The sequence below is a fragment of the Bison bison genome, unplaced genomic scaffold (genome assembly GCF_000754665.1).
Source record: "Bison bison bison isolate TAMUID 2011002044 unplaced genomic scaffold, Bison_UMD1.0 scf7180017864163, whole genome shotgun sequence".
Lineage (NCBI taxonomy): Eukaryota > Metazoa > Chordata > Mammalia > Artiodactyla > Bovidae > Bison > Bison bison.
In genome coordinates this window covers 3,892,476-3,902,897 of record NW_011494735.1, presented here as the reverse complement: position 1 = coordinate 3,902,897, position 10,422 = coordinate 3,892,476, and the positions used below count along the sequence as shown (strand labels likewise).

Genomic DNA, 10,422 nt, shown 5'->3' with positions numbered 1-10,422 from the left:
TCCTCTTTGGGCTATAGTGCTAATCCCAGTTCTTCCTGAGCAAGGTCGTTAAGCAATCTCATTTTATTATTTTCTTGCCAGTTAATACTTAGGATATCAGCATATTCCTTTAAACATAAGGAAGAAAACTTTGGTCAGTGGACCAAAAACAGGCCCTGCTTTCCACATGTCACCAAGGGTTGAGCCCCCAAACTGGTCAGAGAAGAGGGAAGTGAAAAGATTTTAAATACCAAGTCCAGCCTGGATATCTGGTTTGTCCGTCAACATGCAGGCTCTCCTTAATCTGGGGCTTCTCCTCCTTTCTGTCACTGTTCAGGGCAAGAAATTTCAGAAGTGTGAGCTTGCCAGAACTCTGAAAAGACTTGGATTAGATGGCTATAAGGGCGTCAGCCTGGCAAAGTGTAAGTTAACTATTCCTCCTTCCAAATCATGAGCCAGGTGTGGAAAGGATACTAATAGAGGATGAGTAATAAAGGATATTGTGGGAAAAAAAAAACAAAACAAAACAAAAAATAAATAAATAAAGGATATTGTGTGAATGGACTTTTCTTATTTCTTTGAGGTTTTGTACATTCACAGTGGTTAAAACATCAATGGTTCCTTTAGAATCAGATGTACCAGGTGAAGGACTGAGGCATGGGAGAGTCAAATTCTATACCATTCTAAGCATGCCAGGTACCGCTATACTCTAGAGCCACTGAATTTGCCAGCTGGCATGTGGAGGCTGACTATAACATATATTTCAGCACGTGACATATGTCTGTCAAGCCTTTGGTATTTGACTTTAGCCATTTCCAGTTTGGAACTTGAGTTCTGCAAGCCTGAGTAAGGCAATATTTTTCTCATTTTCAATGCCCCTACCATGATGTTGGACAAAGTTTTTTTAAAATTTCATTGAACTCTTAAAACAGGGACAAAAGGAACCTATTTCCCCTCACTCAGTATCTATATAAGGATCCCTGAAATGCAGTATGAAATAACATTTTCTTATTCTGACTCTAGTTGATAAATTATTTTTCATTTTCTCCCACAAAATTCAAGATGTGTCCTAAGGAAAAGTGACTGTGTATTTTAGTCCATATTTGTCAGTCATCACTGTATTTTTCAGAGTGAATTCAGACATTTCTCCTCCATAACTATTCTTAAATGAATGAGTAACTGGCTAGAAGGATGGATGGATGACATAGTCTTTCCTATTGTATGACTCTTTTCAGGATTCTAATTTGATATCCAAATTCAACTTCAGGTATCATAAGAAATTTTTTTTTCTCCCAGAAAAAAATACTTAAAAATTTTTTTTCCTAATAAAAGTATTTTTCCATTAGCATATGCATATGCCACTAACAGGGCTTTCCAGATGGCTCAGTAAAAAGAAACTATCTGCTGATGCAGGAGAAGCAAGAGACATGGATTCGAGACCTGGGTTGAGAGGAGGGCATGGCCACCCACTCCAGTATTCTTGTGTGGAAAATCCCATGGACAGAAGAGCCTGGTGGGCTACAGTCCATGGGGTTGCAAAGAGTCAGACACCACTGAAGCATCTTCTCTCACACATATACCGCTAATGACAAAATCTACTCAACTCTGTTGATTTTTCTATTCTAGGCTGAATCTTACGTGAGTGATGGGAGCAGGGGAAGGGTAATAGCAACAGAGGAAACATATATTTTAAAATATGTACTTGTTTCATTGGTGTAAACAAATGTTTTGCTAACAAGAAAATTCTCTTAAGGGCCCTTTAACACAAAAGTGTTAAAATATTTTACAAGTAAAACACATCTTTATACTTATAAAATAAGTTGTTAGTAAAGTAGAATTAAATAGAACTAATTATGCTGTGAAGTATAAGTTATGTCGTGTTGCTGTTTATTACTAATTTTTTTTTTCAGGGATGTGTTTGGCCAGTTGGGAAAGAAATTACAACACACAAGCTACAAACTACAATCGTGGAGACAAAAGCAGTGATTATGGGATATTTCAAATCAATAGCCGTAGATGGTGTAATGATGGCAAAACCCCAAGAGCAGTTAATGCCTGTCATATACACTGCAGCGGTAAGACAGGATAATGTGGAGTGATGGCACAGGACTCACCTGGTTATACCTGTTGGGTTAGTCAAGCTTTTCCATAAACATCTTATGGGAAAACTGGAACGATACTTTACGTCAAGATTTAATAGAAATAAAAAGGTCTTGAAGGGCTCATCAGGGACCTAAAAAAACTCCATTTTAACTTCTAGAAGCTCTTTACTTTGCTCCTCGTAATTCCTTAAGTTAGAAATTAAAGAGCTGGTATCATAAAAGCTTTGCTGTTTGCTAACATACAAGAGTTTCTGGAGTGACCTATCACTTCATCATAACTGGACATGTTGGTGCTTTGTAAAGAACAATGTCATTCCTCCTACTTTCCTTGTTTGTAGAGGTTTAGGGATAATTTGGTTGTGTGGGAGTTTGTTTGTTGTTTTTCAATGTACCCTCCTTTATTAAAAAACAAAAGTATTAGTGGTTAACCAAAAAAGAGGAATATGTGTGGTCTTTTTAAAATATAACTTTTACTTTTTATTGTGAAATGTTTTAAATATTTGGAAAATTAGAAACATTAGCATAATAAACATCAATATGCTCATCGTGTACTTTTACAGTTATTTACATTTTGTCATATTTACTTCTTTTATGTATATCATATATATGGGATTGTTTGCTGAGTGATTTTAAACTGATTTAGAAACATTATGACATTTCATTTCTAAATTCTTTGGTTTGCATCTCCAAAAACTCCTGTGCCTATATAAGCATAATCATTCTAACAGGCTAATTTACAGATTTGTGTAAATGGGGTGAAAAAATATTCTATTGAGTTCCTTTTAAAGTAGAGATAACATATGAATCTTTACTGCATAAACTATTGAAGAAATATTGCAAAACTGATAGTTATATTTTTAAATATTCAAAGTCCTAATAAAAAGATTAGCCTTTAGAATATTATTTTGTATCCAGTTAATTTATTTTATACAAATATTTTACATTATAGAATAACCTGTGATCTTTGAATAGAAATTCTTACTACCAAGAGATGCATGAACACTGGTAACTTTTGGTATCCATATCTTCTTTCAGAATCTACATCACTCATGTAAATGAATTAAAGCTATATTATGCACATTTGTATCCACAAGCAATGTGCTTCAACATAAAAGAAATTGTACTAAATTTACAGCTTTACAGTTTGCTCTTTATTTCACAAACTATTTTTGTTAACAAATACCCATCTTTATTATTTTTTAAGATGAATAGAGTTATACTGTGTAGATATTCTGTAATTTATCAATCCACTCCTTTTTTGACATCTGTTTGTTTATTTTTGGCCATGTGAAGTCTCAGTTGCCACAGGCAGGATCTTCATTGTGCCAGGCAGGCTTCTCTCCAGTTGGGATGTGCAGGCTTAGCTGCCCTGCAGCATTTGACATCTTCCTTCCCCCACCAGGGATTGAACCAGCATCCCCTGCACTGGAAGGTGCACTCTTAACCACTGGGCCACCAGGGAGTCCCTCAGTCTATCTCTCAGGGTTAAGCACTTAGGCTGTTTCCATTTTCTCCTTTTATATTAACTGCTATGAAACATCTTATACACACATCTTTGGGTACATACCATGATTTTTTTATGATAAATTTCCATTAGAATGGCTAAGTAAAAAACTCTAGACCTGTTTCTGCTTGTTTGTTTTGTTTTTACACTGCCTAGTAAAAAGAGTCCCTTGTATCACATTAATTAATAGTTCCTGAACATCCACTGACTTTGGTAAATGAGAAACAGAATGCTTTATTTCATACCAAAGGAGATGGAATGAAGAAAGAGTTTCCCTCCAACATTCACACAGATACACGGACTCTTAAAAAATAGTATTAGTTGTTCTTTCCTCAGCCTAAGAGAAAGCCGACTTAACCTAAACTTAAAATGAAATTTCTATATTGTTTTCACTTCTCACCACTTCTTTTCCAGCTTTGCTGAAAGATGACATCACTCAAGCTGTAGCAAGTGCAAAGAAGGTTTCAGTGATCCACAAGGTGTTAGAACATGGTATGTTTTTTTTCCCTTCCAGTTTTACTGAGATGTAATTGACATACAGCACTATAAAAGTTTAGGGTGTACAGCATAGTGATTTGATTTATAGTCATCATAAAATGATTATCACAATAAGTTTAGTAAGCACAGATTATCTCATATGGATACAAAATTAGAGGAATAGAAGAAAAAAATTCTGTGTGGGATGAAAAGTCTTAAAATTTACTCTCAACATCCTTTATATACATATAACATATAGCAGTGTTAATTATATTTATCATGTTGTATATTGTATTGTTGTTGTTTAGTTGCTAAGTCGTGTCCAGTTCTTTCAGGACCCCATGCACTGTAGCCTGCCAGGCTCCTCTGTCCATGGGATTTCCTAGGCAAGAATACTGGAGTAGGTTGCCATTTACTTCTCCAGCGGGTCTTCCCGACCCAGGGATCAAACTTGGGTCTCCGGCACTGCAGCTGCAATCTTTTGCCACTGAACCACCAGGGAAGGTCTGTTGTACATCACATCCCTACTATTGTCTTATAACTGGACGTCTGCAGTACCTTCCACTGCCTTTGTCCAGTTCCTCAGCCCTCACCCCACCCCCAAGCCCCACTCTGGATCACCACAAATCTGACCACTCTTCTGTGAATTTCTTTGTATGTTTGTGTTTGAAATATAATGGACCTACATCACTGTGTAGGTTAGTCTTTAGAATAAGACTAATCTTATTAGTCTTTAGCTCCTGTTATAGACACAGTATGTGTTGGGCACTAAACAGGAGAGCTGATTCATCCTGCTGTGATGAGAGAAGTGAGGGAATATTCCCAAAGACCATGGTAAAACTGCAGCTTTAGATTTATGCTAAACAGTGTATTACATAGAAACAATATTTTAGCAGATTCAGAATCTTACTCTTTTACTACTCATTTTTTTTAGGGAATTTCTAGAGGCTTTAAGATTCTCCATACACTACCAATACCTTGTCATATCTCGAAATTAGTTTTGGAATTAAGTAAATGTGGACTGCACTTTGCAGTGCTGTTGTGGACTGCACAGAACTCAGCATTTGTGTTCAGCATTCTGTGCCCTGGTGAAGGCTTGGGGGAGATGTGAAGTCCTTGATATACATATCTCCAGCTAAACATCAATACTTGCAACTGTCTATAACTTGTATTTCATGTATTGATAAACTGTTTTGTTCTCTCAAAGGATTTGAAGTATCTATAACACAATGAAGATATGTTTCAACCTTCTTACCATATGTTTCATCTTTTTCTACAGGGTGGTATGGAGAAACAAGTGTCAAAACCAAGATCTCAGGAGTTATGTTCAGGGCTGCGGAGTGTAACAGTGGATTTTTCACTTCAGCTCATTTTGTCTCTTTTTGATATTAAGGAAGTAATAGTTGAGTAAAAGGTTATACTACAACTCTTCAAACAAATTATGTTTTTATAGAAGCAGGAGCATGCAGTCTTTCTTCTAAGAGGCTTGACGTTTACCTCACGTGTTTATTATTTAGTATTAGGCCCACAACATTTTTCAGCTTGCTAACAGAACTAATGCTAGTGAATATTTGTCTAAAATCTTCATTATCAAATGTATCTCTAGGACATTCAGTTCTTAATCAAAGAAATAACCCAGACTTAATCTTGAATGATACAAGTACGCTCCAGTATTCAACAAAAATATAATGAGAATCTTTAAACAAATTGATCTTAGGCAAAGTCCCACCTGTGTACCATGTGAACCTTCATCTGTTCAGTCAAAAGGAGCAGAACAGTGAAAGCATGAAGTCCTAACCATGGGCGTTTGTGTTAGTCTCTCAGTCATGTCCACTCTTTGCAACCCCATGGACTATAGCCCACCCAACTCCTATGTCCGTGGAATTCTCCAGGCAAGAATACTGGAGTGGCTTGCCATTTCCTTCTCTAGGGCCTAACCATGGAACCACCAAGGAATTCCCCTCATCTTAAGTTCATAAACATAAATTTAAATGGGCCCTCAAGTCAGCCTCATCATCTTAGTCACTTCTCTGCAATCCTTCTATGTAGGTGTCCCCACTCACCAAAATGACAGTCACCAATTTTTTTTTTCTTTTTTTGACTGTCACTATTTACTTCTCTCTTTTCAAAGTCCCAGCACATATGCCCAACCGCTGGCCTTCTGCACTTGCACTCACTAGATGATCTAACCTCATTTTACACTGCAGAACAGAAGCAACTCATACAAGGTTTTACCCTCCTGGCCACCGTAATAGAGTTCGCGTCTTTCCCTGGGCCCACCTTCCCTTCCTTCCCCTTTATTACTAGGATGCAGGGCCTCTGCTCCAGCCAGTGGCAGTGTCTCCACATGCAGTCCATCACCATACTGCCCTGGTAACCTGGCTTGTTCCACAGAACTCTCTGGGGGCTCTACATGACCCTCCAACTGCAACGTCATTCTCTGCTCCCTTTCCAGTAACACTTCTGGGGTGAGATATCTATATTCACCCAGTCCATGCTCTCACCTCCCTTTGTCTTTTCATCTCTTCTTAATCTGACTTCTGTCCTCACTCAGCTGAAAACAGCTCCAACATGACTCCTCCCAAGATGCATTGGGGCCAATTCTAGAGATCAATTGTTTTCTGTTCATCCTACTTGATCTCTCAGTAGCATTGCACAGAGTGAACCACTTCCTATTTCTGAAAAGTTTTTCTTTCTCAGCTCTCCTCCTTTATATTCTGTCTCATTGACAGAGGTTCCTACTCAGCCTTTCTAGGCTGGCTGTTTCTCTGCTGATTGATTTTTAAGTGTTGGAGTGTCCCAGGGCTCAAACCTGCAACCATGTGATACATGTTTTACTTATTCTTTTATTTATTCTTTTTGATAAAGTATAACTTTCAAAAGAATAGTTTTTCCCACTTTTTAAAGAGACTGAAATAATCTCAACCATTCCCCAAATTTGCAAATACAGTACAACCTTTTATGTTTTTTGAACAGTTTGAGAATATACTGCCAACATGGTGACCATGGCTCCGAATCCTTCCGTGTTTAACTCCTACATAACCTCCAAACATCATCCAAGTCATGAGATGAACATGGACAAAATTAGGACCACCTGGTCATCAGATCTGTGCAATTTCATCAATTGTACAATAAACTCTTAATTAAAAGGTCTAATTCAGAATCACATGTCATATGTGGTTGTTATGTTTTCCAGTTTCCTTCAGTCTAGATCACTTCTTCATCTTTTCCATGACTTTTATGACTTTAACCCTTTTGACGACCTCAACCACCTATGGTGTAAAATGCCTAAGGTTTTTCTGATGTTCCCTGGAGTAGATCAGGTTATGCATCTCTGGCAGGGATGCCACGGACGTGATATTGTCCTCTTCTCATTGTGTCCTTTCAGCTGACATGCAGTTTTGAAATGTTCTGTTACGGATGATGTTCGCAGTGATCATTTGATTAAGGTGATGTGTAAGTCACCTCCACTGTGAGGTACTTGGGAGAGGATGAGGTACTTTGTGGAGAAGGCGATGGCACCCCACTCCAGCACTCTGGACTGGAAAATCCCATGGACGGAGGAGCCTGGTGGGCTGCAGTCCATGGGGTCGCTACGAGTCGGACACAACTGAGTGACTTCACTTTCACTTCCCAGCATTGGAGAAGGAAATGGCAACCCACTCCAGTGTTCTTGCCTGGAGAATCCCAGGGACTGAGGAGCCTGGTGGGCTGCCGTCTATGGGGTTGCACAGAGTCAGACACAATTGAAGCGACTTAGCTGCAGCAGCAGAGGTACTTTGACCTCTGAGAAATTTTCTTCCTCATCAAAATGTCAGTTTTTGCATGCACTTATTGTATCAGTATGGACCCCTGGCTTCCTACTTGATTCCAATTATAATGAGTCACAATCCATTGCTATCATTTATTTTGATGTTCACATTGTCCCTGAATTTTCTCCTTTCAGAGAGCCTCTGCAAGCTAGATTCTGTGTCATCGTGACATGACCTCATCATTCTCTGTGTTTTCTGGCACAAGCTGTTCTAATGCTCACCTTGTTCTCTTGCTGCTTCAGCCTAGAAACAGCTATTTCTCCAAAAGCTCTTAGCCCTCACAGTTGATAACAGTTTAAAAAAAAAAACCAGTTCTGGGCACTAGAGTGACACTGTTCCCATGCCTCATCAAAGGAAAGAGCTAGGGGATGTATGTATTTGCCTAATTTTATCTACTCAAATTGAGTTCATAGAATACCTCCAATCCCAATGCCATACCACAAGGTTAATTGTAGATTTTCTTTTCTTTTCTTTTATGTTGATAACTTCCTTGTAATATAGTCAGAAAGCAGGTACCTATTTTTCTTAAAATTCTTAAAGCATATCCTGATCAGTTTGCCTGTATGTAACCAGTCTCCCAACACTGCCACACAATGGAATAGATGGTCTCCATTCAGGCTTTGATACCCTTCAGGCGGTCAGCCCTTGTTCCACATCGGGACATCTTTACCGCGTGTCATCTCTGACATACCATGCTGGGACACTGTTTTTACAGCAAGGAGGGCAGAAGGTTTTTCCTCTTGTTTATGCCCGCATTCCCAGTACCGAGAACAGTGCCTGTAACATGATATACGGTCAATAAAAATCAGCTGAATCTCCCCGATGATTTAGTATATTTCCCCACACTGGGCATTCTGAGAGTTTTCTTACTTTCCAATCTCACTTACTTCTAGTATAGCAGTTTCTGTGGCCCCAACAGTCAGGTCTCAAATCTATGTGACCAGTTCCCTGGAGGACAGCAGAGGGGCCCAACTCAGGTGCCTCCTCAGATTTCAGGATTCTGAGGCCATTTTGATATGAATCAACAGGAAAGAATGTGGGTTTATTCGTATCAGGATATCCAGAGGTGCACGAAGAATGAGTCAAGGTAGGGGAGAGAGGCTTGAAGAGTAAGAGCTCAGATGCAGAGATAGGATACATCTGAGAAGCACCAGGACTGATGCATAACAATGACTGACTGAAGAAACAACCAGAGATTAGTAATAGTTGGCCTAAGAGAGAAAGCAATTTTGTTGGAGATTTTGCTTAGTGTTTTTGATAACTGTTGTGTTACTTATACCTGTTATTTTAATGCAATCAAGTTCCCAAACCAAATTTTCACCCTTATTTAGAGAACAAAGTAAAAACCAACATGAAAGTTTCATCATTTTTAAAGGAAACTCAATTCTGATGTTGCTTAGTTTCACATCAGGATATTACTTGAAATGCAGAGTGATATTACAGATTAAAACTGGGCTTTCATGTGGCACTAATTATAGCTGAGCTCTGAGCACATGTCTTCCACTTGTATTTCAGTTCAGTTCAGTTCAGTTCAGTCACTCAGTCATGTCCAACTCTGCAACCCCATGGACTTCAGCACGCCAGGCCTCCCTGTTCATCACCAACTCCTGGAGCCTACTCAAACTCATGTCCATCATGTCAGTGATGCCATGCAACCATCTCATCCTCTGTCATCCCCTTCTCCCGCCTTCAATCTTTCCCAGCATCAGAGTCTTTTCCAATCACTTGTATTTAGGAGACTTTAAAAATATTTTTTAGAAGTTGCTGAAGAGCTTCCCAGGTGAATCTGTCTGCCAGTGCAGGAGATGTAAGAGATGCAGATTCAGTCACTGGATTGGGAAAATCCCCTGGAAGAGAGCATGGCAACCTACTCCAGTATCCTATCCAGAGAATCTCATGGATAGAAGAGCCTGGCAGGCTACAGTCCATAGCAACACACAGAGTCAGATGTGACTGAAGAGACTTAGCAGACACAATGGGAATTACTAAAAGTTATAATCATGAGTGACTAATATCATACATAGATATTTCAACATAATGTTTTCAATTAAATATACATCTATTAAACAAATTATATTTTAAATCATTTATAGTTTTTACGAGGTTATAAGTTAATGTTTACAGTCAGATAGTTCTACAAGATCTTTATGTAACTCCCCATTTTTCCCTCTTCACGTGCAACAGTGTTCTGCTTTTTTAGCTTAATGTTAGGGTTCCTAGGCAGCAGGCACCGCAACTACTGAGCCCCTGGGCTGCAACCATGAAGCCCACACGCCCTAGAGCCCATGCTCTCCAGCAAGAGAAGCCACCGAAATGAGAAGCCTGAGCACAACTAGAGTGTAGTCCCCGCTTGCTGCAACCAGAGAAAGCCCCTGCGCAGCTCCAAGACCCAGTGCAGCCAATAAAGAAATTTAATTAATTCAAAACAGAATCCTAGGAAGTTCCCTGGTGGCCTACCTGTTAGGTCGGTACTTTCAGTGCCTGGGAACTGAGATCTCAGAAGCTGTGAGACATGACCCCCGCCAAAAAAAAAAAAAAAGAATATTAT

General features: G+C 39.1%; 1 protein-coding gene across 1 annotated transcript; it reads left to right on the top strand.

Annotated features, from left to right (window-relative positions):
- Window positions 1–265: 265 nt before the first annotated feature.
- LOC104989759 (lysozyme C, milk isozyme-like) lies at window positions 266–5,408 on the top strand. The gene is given in 5 exon segments (XM_010841548.1): window positions 266–401; window positions 1,890–2,054; window positions 4,000–4,047; window positions 4,050–4,077; window positions 5,342–5,408. Coding segments are annotated over 5 exon segments (444 nt in total).
- The last annotated feature ends 5,014 nt before the right edge of the window (window positions 5,409–10,422 follow it).